This window comes from Silene latifolia, chromosome 4, assembly GCF_048544455.1.
Source record: "Silene latifolia isolate original U9 population chromosome 4, ASM4854445v1, whole genome shotgun sequence".
NCBI lineage: Eukaryota > Viridiplantae > Streptophyta > Magnoliopsida > Caryophyllales > Caryophyllaceae > Silene > Silene latifolia.
The window spans coordinates 7926912-7938262 of record NC_133529.1 but is presented as its reverse complement, the minus strand read 5'-3'; the positions used below and the strand labels follow the sequence as shown (position 1 = coordinate 7938262).

Here is an 11351-nt window from a genome sequence, read left to right as displayed (position 1 = left end):
GGATACATTGTCGAATTTTAAAAGATAAGGATATTGCTAATTATTACTATGATTTAACCCAAGTCAAATCGACAAGCAACCAAAAATGAATAAATGTAATATCCACCATTAAATTAGACGGATATCCATCGTATGCTTAAAACAGGTCAAATATGTTCAATAAGACAAAAGTGAAATATCTAGGGAATAAGACCCATCTTAATTTTAAGAGGATACTTCCGTCTTAAATGAGAATTTGCCATTTTCCGATCATGAACACAATTCCCAAATTTATTAGATACTGTACCAATTAATATACAATGAATAGACAAAATAGTACAAAAACGTATACCATTTACCTCTATAAATGTTAACTAACCTCCTACACAAATCTCACAATACCTCTATAAATATTTTATACTTGAGCAAATCACATTGCCGTTCTTTCCTCATTCTTTTGCACACAAAAACAATTCTTTTATGACGGTTTCAAATGAAACAGTCCCGACCGTGACAAGGACCGGGAAAATGGGAAATCAAACCTTGATCGTTGGTTCGACAGGGTTTATTGGTAGGTTCCTTGCTGAAGCCTGCCTAGACTCCGACCACCCGACTTATCTATTGGTTCGGTCCCGTTTATCTGCTTCCACAGCTAAGGCTCAAGCCATCCAAACTCTTCAAAAGAAGGGTGCCATTATCATAACCGTATGTTTCTTTCCAATTTTTTTTATAACATAACATTCTATGATTTTATGTCATAACTCGCAACTCTTTTTTCTTAGGATAAAAATTTGTCGAAAATTTAGCTAGATTATGAGCCATTTTCGAATCAAAACCTCTATATTAACTAAGAAAAATATCGAGTACACACTCGAAACTTGGTGATTTTTATATACTAATTATAGATTAATTAAATGAATTACGCGTAGGGAACGATAACAAACCAGAGGTTGATGGAAAAGATATTGGAAGATAATAAGATAGAAGTAGTGATATCAGCTGTAGGAGGTGAAAGCATCTTAGACCAACTTACCCTAATCAACGCGATCAAAGCTGTCGGAACTGTTAAGGTATGTATAAACAACTATTCTTGTTTCTGACGAAAAGGTAGTTGGATTTTGCGCGTTTCATAATTCCATAAAAGATAACATATAATGAAAAATTTTGAAAAAAAAAAACAGAGGTTTTTGCCATCAGAATTTGGGCATGACATAGACAGAGCAGAGCCAGTAGAGCCAGGGCTGAAGATGTACAACGAGAAGAGACAAGTTCGAAGAGCAATAGAGGAAGCTGGGATCGACTACACTTACGTGTGTTGCAACTCTATCGCTGCTTGGCCTTACCATGACAACACTCACCCTGCTGATGTTCTTCCTCCTTTAGATCATTTCCATATTTATGGTGACGGAAATGTCAAAGGTTTGTCTGTTTGTTTACGTTTTTATTCTTTTGTGTGTTTGAGACTTGAATTTGTGGCGTCCTTGCTTTCTACCTGTTCGAGACAGAGCTCGACCACCTAATTTTCGTGTTTATTGATGTTGACGACCTAGAAAAGTAGATAATGATCTTTTGCTGTTCGGATTAAATCAGTAAAGATAAAGACATTGTCTTCCATTAAAAGGACGGACGTGAAGAAAACACAATTGACTAAGAAACCAACAGTTCAACACCTTACAGTTTATCGGCTGGGTCATGAGAATGTAGAACCTTTATTATTAGCTGCCAAAAAAAAAAAAAAAAAAAAAAAAAAAAAAAAAAAAAAAACTTACAGTTTTCGGCTTTTTCGCTATCCCACCTAATTTGTAACCTACCTTTCTGTATTAGCATTGTCATTTACCTACCATTCTGTATCAACTCTGTTTTGGGTAATTGTATAAGTGCAGCGTACTTTGTCGCTGGGTCGGATATAGGAAGGCTTACGATAAAAGTGATGAACGACAAGAGGACTGTCAACAAATGTGTTCATTTCCGACCACCAAAAAATCTCTACAGCATCAATGAACTTGCGAGTTTATGGGAGCAAAAACTTGAGCGAAATCTTCCTCGTGTTATTGTTACTGAGGAAGACCTTCTTAATGCTGCTAATGGTACGTTACACTTTACTAAAATCGACTTATTTAGTAAAGTCGATTTTGATCCGGCTAATTGATTTGGTGCTCTGTGTTTTAACAGAAATGCGCGTTCCAGAGAGCATTGTAGCAGCATTCACCCATGATATTTTCATCCAAGGTTGCCAAATAAATTTTGCACTCGATAAACCTAACGATCTTGAAGCAACTTCTCTGTATCCCGACATTCAATTTAGATCCATCGACGAGTGCTTTGATGAATTTATGTCAATGATTATAGAGGGGCATGTCCTGACCGGGAAAGCCACAACTAATGGCGAGATCAAGAGGCCAAGGTCGGAGTCGTTTACTTTCACATTGTCGGTTGCTTGATCATATCATGGTGTTTAATTGTTTATGCCAGAGAAATAAGGGGTTGTTTCGATTAGGGTTAACGGTTGTCATTTTATCGATTTATTGTGTAACTTAATTTCCAAGGAGACGGTTTGCTATTGTTAATCACATTAAAACAAGCTATGTTTTATCATTAAGCATATTATCAACTCTTCCCCATTCTAACATCTATTTCAAATTTATTTTATGTTATTAACCGGCAATTTACTTATTTATTATTATCCGCGTTCTAAATTTATAGGCTGTATATCTATTTTGGTGGCCAATTGATGACAATTTTATCAACTATTTTTTCTAAATATATGCCAAGTAAAAATGTTAAGTAACCTGGTCACTAAAACCAAACAGAAATAATACAAACGAAATATAGGGAATTTAAAGCGGAAGGGGGACGGTACCTTCAGGCCTTAAAGCTCAGACGGTGCTTTTACGTAAACATTTCATTGTTCGAAATTTGGATGGCAACATTACCCAGTGCCTCAAGAATTCCGCTTATGTTGGACGTAGACAACCGAACCTTGCAGCCTTTGATGGGAACAGCGTTGCAAAAATTAGTGATTCGGAATGAGCAATGAGACAAACCTAAACATTGACATTAACCTTGCAATCAGACAATCGTATTAGTGTCGCTACAATATATTTACATCTTTTTAACTACTGTAACTTAAAAAGAGTTAAGAAAACTAAACAACTCCACCATAACTTAACCTAATTAGACACTAGTCGAAGGCAAACGAAGAGTAACAGTGACCACCATGAAAATATGTTGGTGAAAATCACACTAGAAGCGAGACCAAGAGAAGTCTTGCTCTATATAGTACTTGTCATCTACGGAGGATGATTTTGTGGATTATACATCATATACTGCCAATCTCTCGTCAACAGAAACGCGACATACTGGGCATTTCTTACACTTGTCACTGCAGTAACTGCACAAATTTCGGAATCCAGAGTGGTGTTAGTAGAGCCAGATGAAGTGGAAAGAAAATCAGTGCAAAGGAAAGTTTGAGGGTACATTAAACCGAAACTGAAAGCTTACCAGCAAAGAATGCGATGCCTACAAGGAAGAAGCACAATGCTGATCTCTCTCTCGAAGCATACTCGGCAGAGGACTTTTTCCTGAAAGCCAATGCTATTATGTCAGTCAAATTCAGGTTAACAACATCAGCAGGGAGTCTTGTCTGAGAGGGATCTCGAATATAAGACTGCCTCATATAAGTTTTTATGCTTCATCGAAATAGCAAAAGTGGACACACTAGCTACGTTATGGCTGACATGTTCAATATAAACGTTCCACCTAGGCATCTACGTATAAAAATTACCAAATAATTGAACAAAATTCTAACAATGGTCTTGTGTAAGACTATTGTATGGTAAAACATACGGAACATAGATACTATTGCCATCATTAAATGCACTGTATAACATAAGATGGGGTCGTAATACGCTGTATAACGGCCTTATTTGAGTATCTATGTAATCCCAATGTGTCGAAGGCTCTAAATTAACACAAGATGTTTCCAAATCAAGTTCATTGATCATAAACAGGACAGTGAAGGATTTTGCTTTGTTCTGTCATGTTCTAAAACCAAGAACAATTTCGGAGCTGATTCGAGTTGCACGCAATTCCTACACATAAGTAAGCCGTGATACACGGCAGGAAAACTATGGGCGTCCATAAGTTCATATAAGAAGGTAAGCTAGTATGGAAAATTTCAATGAGAGGACCCATATGGAAAAAGGGAGGGCTTTGTTTTTCCATTTTTGATAAAATCAATTTCATTAGTCGAAGACATATCAGACTTGTAAAAGATACCTTGAACTAATAATTCATACAGCCACCCCAAATCATTTTGGGATACCCTTTTCTTGTTTTTATAGTATTAAAGATGTCAACAATGAATATTTGGATTACATGTCTCATTGCAGGAAATCAGGAACTATCGATAAAAGTTGGTAAATCTCACATTTTGTAATCTTTCATACTCCTGCTGGCTAACTTTGGTTATTTCTGTTTGCTGTCCCAGAGCTGCCTGCAGTCTCCAGACCTAAATCCAACATAAATGAGAAATAAACGCCAAGATTATAACCTAAAAAGGGTATTTTGAAGGATTTTGGACTAATCAATGGAATCGCTTGGACGAGTTTTAGATACAGTAACAGCTAAAACTACAGATGGACTTACTTCCTCTGCCAGATCCTTCTTAGGCATTTTCTTGACAATCTCAGGTGGATATGAGCAGAAGGTGTTGTATCTGAAGAAAGCAGTTTAGCAAGATATTAATAAAGAAAGGCTAGTAAATAAGCATAGAGTATTTTAGAAGGAGTGAGGTGTTGCCGTGTTGGGTACATCATACTCCGTGAACCAGGAAAGAAATATGTGCGTCAAAACACCGACACATTCAGAGTGTGAAATATTTTTAGAGCCAACCGTATATACTCAGCAATAATCACAATAGGCAGGAATCACAAGTTCACAACTGGACAACTGGATACAAGACTAAAAGAAAGTGAAACAAAGATTCATACTTGAATGGAGATTGCCAAAGGGCAAAAACTTTCCGCTACCATTTAGCCACAACAACATAAGCAATCTAATCTGACTGCACTATCAGCATATGTTACTCCTACACCGCTGCAAGTGTCGGTCGAGACACAGTGACAGAGACTGGGGATCAGCTACCTAATAAAAAGGTTCTTTTGGTTTTGATCTAAAATGTAGGGTCAAAGTGTCGAACACGCAGATTAAGTGAAGGTGTCAAAGTAACATAGCTATACCACATGATGTCCCATTGCCTCAAAGGCCCCCGCGGAAGCCAAATAAGGGACGGTTGGATGTCTGAAGCCTGGCCCATATGTTAGCAAAACGGAGAGACTATTTCCAGCTGAATCAAGATGAAAACTGCATCTAGAATCACATAGAATGACTGCTACTTGAAGTAAAATAGCTATGAAAAAATGAAATGACATACCCAGAACTCCCTTCATGCAAAAGCTTTGCTTGCTCCTCACGACTTCCCGCATCAATAGACCACCAACCAAGTAACCTGTATTACAATGAGAGGGGACCAGGGAGAGGTGTTAATACTTGTTTGCCCAGATTTCAAAACTGTCAGGTACATTTAAAAATCACCAAAATGAAGTTTACTGCACCTTGAACCATGATGCATAAATGCCAAACAATCAGAAACTTTTGCTGAATAGAAAAAATAGCGTCCTTGGCCAGCTTCATTATGCAGCAAAAGAAAGATTTTCTCCCCCAATCGTGATGCAGCAAATAGGACTCCGATGCCTTGCAGGAGGAATAAAGGCGAGAAAAGAACTGGAAGAGGGATATACCTAGCACTAGCAGGAGTGCCCTGAAATATTAAAATAAAAATAAATATTAAATAAAAGCAAGGGGAAAAATCAAATTAATGGTTAGCAAATATGCACATTGATCGACATATGGCGACAGCTATTTAAACAGTGGTCGCTATATAGCTACAAGCCTACAATGATATAAAAATATTAATGTACTAACTGTAGTAGATTGCTACCGACATCCTAAATTTATAGTACCCAATGACTTTAGTGGTCAACCAATGTGAACTTTTACCATTAATTTTTCTAAAGTAGGAGATGCAATCATACAATGTAGAGAGTAAAATTTATCTTGTTTGATTTATCAAACGACTGTTTTTATTTCATTATATTTACGACATTTTAACTATTATATGTTGTCAGAAAACATTGGTCCAGATAGTAACTATTATATACAGTGAAAAAACGGGAGTGTTTTTCTATGTTGCAAAATCCAACTCAGAAAAGTTTCACCTCTAAGCGCATGCAAAGTAAGACTTGGAAAATTATGACTGGCAACTTCATCAGATGGCCACCAATGTCTGGCAAACCACAGAATGTCTCCTGGTTTTGATCCTCTTCAGGGCAAACAACTAACCCACTGGTCCAGTTAAGATAGCTGATTGTGTTAGAAGATGAACTGCTCTCAGTGGAGTTAGAAGCCCTGTGAATAAGAGGATTGGTCCATTTCGTACAAACAAGAAAGGCAAAGCCCTCTGCTATACTGCAACAAGCAATGTAATATTTCGCTCAATTCTATAGATAAGGATCTTTTAAAGAGTAAAAGAATAAACTAACTTCAGATAAATGATGAATGGTTAATTCAGTACCCAAAATTAACAAGCAAATCCCACCAACCTAATGCGCCAACGCCACCTGAAAGAATTAAAACAACTACAGTTAAGAACTATGATGATAGACAAATGATCGCATGTTACAAAGAGTTTGGATAACATTAAATATAGGCATATAGCACACTGATGAATGACAAAATACTTCTGAATGATCATGTCTTCAACATGCAGAAATATGATTAAAAATGAAGGGTACTTCAAACGACATGGAAAAAGACAGAGACATATATAATCAAAGAGCAAACAAAGATTTCATATTTCCTGATGCATAGATCTTGTAACAGGCTCATAGCGATAGGTGCACAGAACTTAACTTATCGTATCTAACTGTGCATTGCTGAAGTACAGTGACAGAAATGAAAAACATGCTAGGACTAAGAGTACATATTGTCTTGCCAAGATTATCAGCTCTGATGCTGCATTTCATCCTGATCATTTCCATTTCCCGAACTAGAACGCCCACCTCAAAAACCTCAACAGTCACATCATCTGAGTTGCGCATAAAGTCGCGTTACACCTCATTCAAACTTTTTCAGTTTACATGTAGTGATTATATAGTGAGAATATCTTGCAAATCTTGCCACATTTAGGTTATTAATGTGTGCCCTTATGGCACACATTAGAAAAACCGATTATATAGATATATAGAAAAGTAGAAATTATCATTATCCAGATTTCCTGAACAAATCGTTGAAATGTGCCACCTAAGTAAACTAGTTTCTAATTAAACCCCAAAAAATAATGTTGGGTCTACACTCTACAGTTACGAGGGAATTTGAAATATGTCTGGAAAGTTAAATTTCACACACACACACACACACACACACAATAAAATAGAAAAAAAAGTAGGATGAACAATGCATAAAAGAACTAGGAGAATACCAGATAATTTGAACATGGTGAACAATGTGGCAGCGACAAAGAAAACCATGGAAATAGCAATCCAGAAATGCTGCAGAATTCATGCCAGCATTAAGAAATATTGAGATAACAAATAAAACCTGAAATTCGTATAGAATATCATTTGAGAGATAATAGGCCATAACAAATTGGTCAGCTAAACGCTCAGTCGGAAAGCAGGTCGTATTTCAGCCGCAAAAAAATGATTTGATCCATTGAGATGTATGGGACTTTAAATCTCACATCTCTAATATTGTCACCCGTATGATGTCTTTGTCTACATGGGAATCACCCGTTGGTATCGTTCAATTAAATCTCTCTTTTATTTACAAGGGGAAAAAAAGGTAGAGGGGATACGGGGGGAAGGACAACGGAGGAATCTATGTTCTCTCCTACACGAAAAATTAATATCCCTCAAACAAAAAAAAAGAATTTGATGTAAAAACATCATGCTCCAAGCACCCCCCTCCCCTTCCTTTTCTTCTTAATAATCTATCCAAACACACTGTAAGTGTCCCAAAAAGTACTTACGTGAACACATTCCACACCGTCTACAAATAATCTCCAAGGCTAAGCATGTAGCCTCCATAATCCACATAGGTTGGAGCGTAGCAAATGGTATCATCCATAATAAGAATAGGACTTCCACATCGCCAATAATAATTATGAGACTTATGTGCGTTCTTAAATCAATGTGAACTTTCCCATACGTTGAGCTAGCTTTTGGAGATAGGCTCTCATGATGGTTATACAAACAATTGTATGTCCCTTTAAAATATAATTCCCAAGTAGGGTTAAACAAACTCACAGGAAGTGTTTCCCATATTGCTTCATCGCTCAAGCCTTCCTCATCACCTGGCATCAAAGCCCTGCACATTCTGTAAAGGCATTCACATGTAAGATAAAGCACTAGTCGCCAAATAAAAAGACAGAGGGCAAGTTAAGATGTTGAGCAAGGAGACTGTCATCATCCATTATAGTTGTACAGCGTGGTATGGGAACACCATATCTTCATTTTGGTAACAAAAATATTTCTCTCACTCTCTCTCTCTCTCTGGTGAGACTTCCAATGTGTTCCTCCTAACCTTTCATCTATAAATTGATATTTTAGCATCGTTTCCCTTATGTTGTCTCAGATCAAAAACTTTAAGGGGATTATCTCTGTGAAGCGCAAGGCGCGTGTTCTCAAAAGGGAAGCTTTTTTTTTGGTCGGTAAGCTATAGAGGAAACTTCCTGGGGGCTAAAAAGCGTGCTTCTTGTGCCTACGACGGACCTCAATAAATACACCTCATATACAGCTACAAAGGCAATTTAAACATGTGTCTTGCGCTTCAGAGAGATAAGCCCCTTAAAGTTTGGACATGAGACAACACAAGATAAATGATGCTAGAAGTCTAGAACATATTTACTACTGTATGTCTGTATGTCTGTATGTCTGTATGTCTGTAAGACTGTAACTCTGTATTATATGCACCACTATGTACGGGTAACATAGACATCTAATCAACCGATACCGAGTAATAAAATGTTAATACCTGAAATTGTCGACCAGAATAATGGTCTGAAAGGCCAACAATGGAATGAAAACAACCTTCAGGCTGACCACTGGTATACCAAACTCTGAAATACAAGAACTTTCCATCTTTAATATTTAATGTTTAAAACTGCTACAAAATCACCATGAAACAAATGATGACAGATAGAACTACATACCCTGAAGACTCTGAAGATATATACAAAGGAGCAATTCAAATGCTACTATCAATGGTGTTGCAACAACAGCATGACAGGGAGCCCACTGTCATTAAAAAAAGCATTTATAAATTAGGCAAAAGGATTTTCAAGTTCTTAGTAGAATGAACAGCAGGCAAGTTATTTCAGTCAAATCTATGAAATAACAGAATTAATTACATTACGATCATGCGGAACAGAAGGGGCAGGCAATGAAAATCTTCCTCGGGCAATGACCAAGTGAAACAACCATATGGGGCAAAACACCATCCTAAAATAAACACAATGCGAACTGTCACTACCTTTCCTCAGTTAGACAATACAAAAAACTATAGCACATTCCTAAACAGCCATGGCTTAATCGTACAGGAGTTTCAAAGCAACATTTAACAATCAGATTTAAGAAACTTGATGACCAAAGGATACTATATATTAACAAATACAGCAATGAGAATACAACCGACAAATGTATAAAGCAGTAACCAAAATTCAGTAACTCAAGGCTGTGTCTGCCTGTACTATTCCTTTTGACCATATGACTAATTCATAAGAGAGACTCCATCTGTGATCAGTCCTGACCTTATTGAATTTTATACCAACTCAGATTCATTGCCTTTCAGAAACAGGCGTATTCTGTTTCGTCCAAAAGTCACTTGACTATGCTAATTTCTGATAATGACATACTTGTGCATTCCATTTCCTTCTGCCAAAAAAGGCATTCTGTTCCCCAGTCATTCTAACCAATAGAGATCCATAAAATTTGAAAAACCCATAAAAGGAAAGAAAATACAAACCCCACAAGTCTTGAGAACACCCACCAGCCACCACGCAGTCAAAGCCATAAACGACTAATTGCGACCCATACCCAATTCAGATTGCAAACTAAAGCTCCAACCCATGTCATCAAATTGGCCAATTTGGTTGACAGCAAATCCAAAACTCTCAAAACAGAAATTCACATACCTAACCAAGGTTCCACACTAACAAGCCCTAACAAATCTGACAAGAAGATGACAAATTACAGCACCAATTTAAAAACATTTTCCTACCCAGAAGTCAAACTACTGATTCAGCACAAATGACTTTTTAATAACTTGGTCCAATTTAATAGGATTAGATCCAAAATTCACTTAATAACAATCAAGTATCACTAAAACACACAATTTTAACACGAACCTAATTCACAGTTAAAATAGTACTCCCTCCGTCTTGATCATTTGTTAGGGCAAACCCCAACATCATATAAACACAACAAAAAAGAATATTTACTACCTCCGTCCCAATTATTTATTTACGGTTGTTGTTCTCGTCGTGTGGTATTTTAATTAAAGGTAAACAAATGATTGGAACGGAGCGAATCCCAAAAAGCAAAAAATCAAAACTTGGAAACATGGGTAGAAATCAAAACAATAGATGAAATTTATACCACCAAGAGTAAGAGTTGATGTGATCAAGCTTATAAACAAGTAAGAAGGTGAAAATTAGGAGAAAAAGATGAGCTCCTAATCGTTGCAAAGATTTGCCAACTTTTCTCCAATTCATTGCATATCTTCTTCCTCCTTCACTCATCATCATTTTTTTTTTCACTCAAATATCTAAATTAACAGAAATTGTAGTTGTGCTTACTTTTAACAAGATTTTTGGGTAAGTGGGGTCTTATAAAAATTGGATTAGGATAGGATTAGAAAGTAGTTTAGTTAGTGAGTGCCTTTTATGATTTTAAGTAGGTCTCGTGAGAGACCGTCTCCCAATAATTTAGTGGGAGATATAATAGGAAAAAAAGAAATTTAGTGGGTTTCCCACCCTATCTCATGTCTCTTAATAACGCTATTGAGAAACCGTCTCTCTGAAGTTTTCGTGTATGACTTGATAAAGGGTGGGTAGCTACTAGAGATTTAGAGAGATTGTTTATTAGAGGTGGTAAAATTAGACCCAATAAACGGATAAGTTTGGGTCGGGTTATTTTGAGTTTCAGATCATTTTAGAGGTTAAATTAGGTCGAGTTGGGTTATACTTCAAGTTCAGGTTATGTAAACTAGTTATTATCAAGTTATTTGGGGATAATTTAATTTTTAGAATAACT

The 11351-nt window shown here is 36.7% G+C and overlaps 2 protein-coding genes across 2 annotated transcripts; one reads left to right on the top strand and one right to left on the bottom strand.

Moving 5' to 3' along the window:
* Nucleotides 1–354: 354 nt before the first annotated feature.
* On the top strand, nucleotides 355–2600 carry LOC141652788 (leucoanthocyanidin reductase-like). The gene is made up of 5 exons (XM_074460389.1): nucleotides 355–684; nucleotides 909–1049; nucleotides 1161–1398; nucleotides 1863–2066; nucleotides 2152–2600. Exons 1-5 carry the CDS (start codon nucleotides 460–462, stop codon nucleotides 2418–2420), a joined length of 1077 nt encoding a protein of 358 aa, XP_074316490.1. The 5' UTR covers nucleotides 355–459; the 3' UTR covers nucleotides 2421–2600.
* Nucleotides 2601–3013: 413 nt separating this feature from the next.
* LOC141652787 (uncharacterized) lies at nucleotides 3014–11146 on the bottom strand. Its single transcript, XM_074460388.1, has 14 exons — nucleotides 10695–11146; nucleotides 9449–9539; nucleotides 9251–9335; nucleotides 9073–9157; nucleotides 8346–8415; nucleotides 7520–7589; nucleotides 6614–6659; nucleotides 6258–6507; nucleotides 5595–5800; nucleotides 5414–5488; nucleotides 4627–4696; nucleotides 4409–4489; nucleotides 3481–3560; nucleotides 3014–3370 (listed from the first exon to the last, which is right to left on the bottom strand). The coding sequence occupies exons 1-14, from the start codon at nucleotides 10841–10843 to the stop codon at nucleotides 3292–3294; spliced, it is 1437 nt and encodes a 478-aa protein (XP_074316489.1). The 5' UTR covers nucleotides 10844–11146; the 3' UTR covers nucleotides 3014–3291.
* Nucleotides 11147–11351: the final 205 nt, after the last annotated feature.

Coding starts and splice junctions, on each gene's coding strand:
- LOC141652788 (XM_074460389.1), top strand. CDS start 460: ATGACGGTTTCAAATGAAACAGTCCCGACCGTGACAAGGACCGGGAAA. Junction 1,050..1,160: donor AAGCTGTCGGAACTGTTAAG/GTATGTATAAAC, acceptor AAAAAAAAACAG/AGGTTTTTGCCATCAGAATT. Junction 1,399..1,862: donor TGGTGACGGAAATGTCAAAG/GTTTGTCTGTTT, acceptor GTATAAGTGCAG/CGTACTTTGTCGCTGGGTCG.
- LOC141652787 (XM_074460388.1), bottom strand. CDS start 10,843: ATGATGATGAGTGAAGGAGGAAGAAGATATGCAATGAATTGGAGAAAA. Junction 9,336..9,448: donor CTGTTCCGCATGATCGTAAT/GTAATTAATTCT, acceptor TTTTAATGACAG/TGGGCTCCCTGTCATGCTGT. Junction 4,490..4,626: donor AGAAGGATCTGGCAGAGGAA/GTAAGTCCATCT, acceptor TGTTGGATTTAG/GTCTGGAGACTGCAGGCAGC.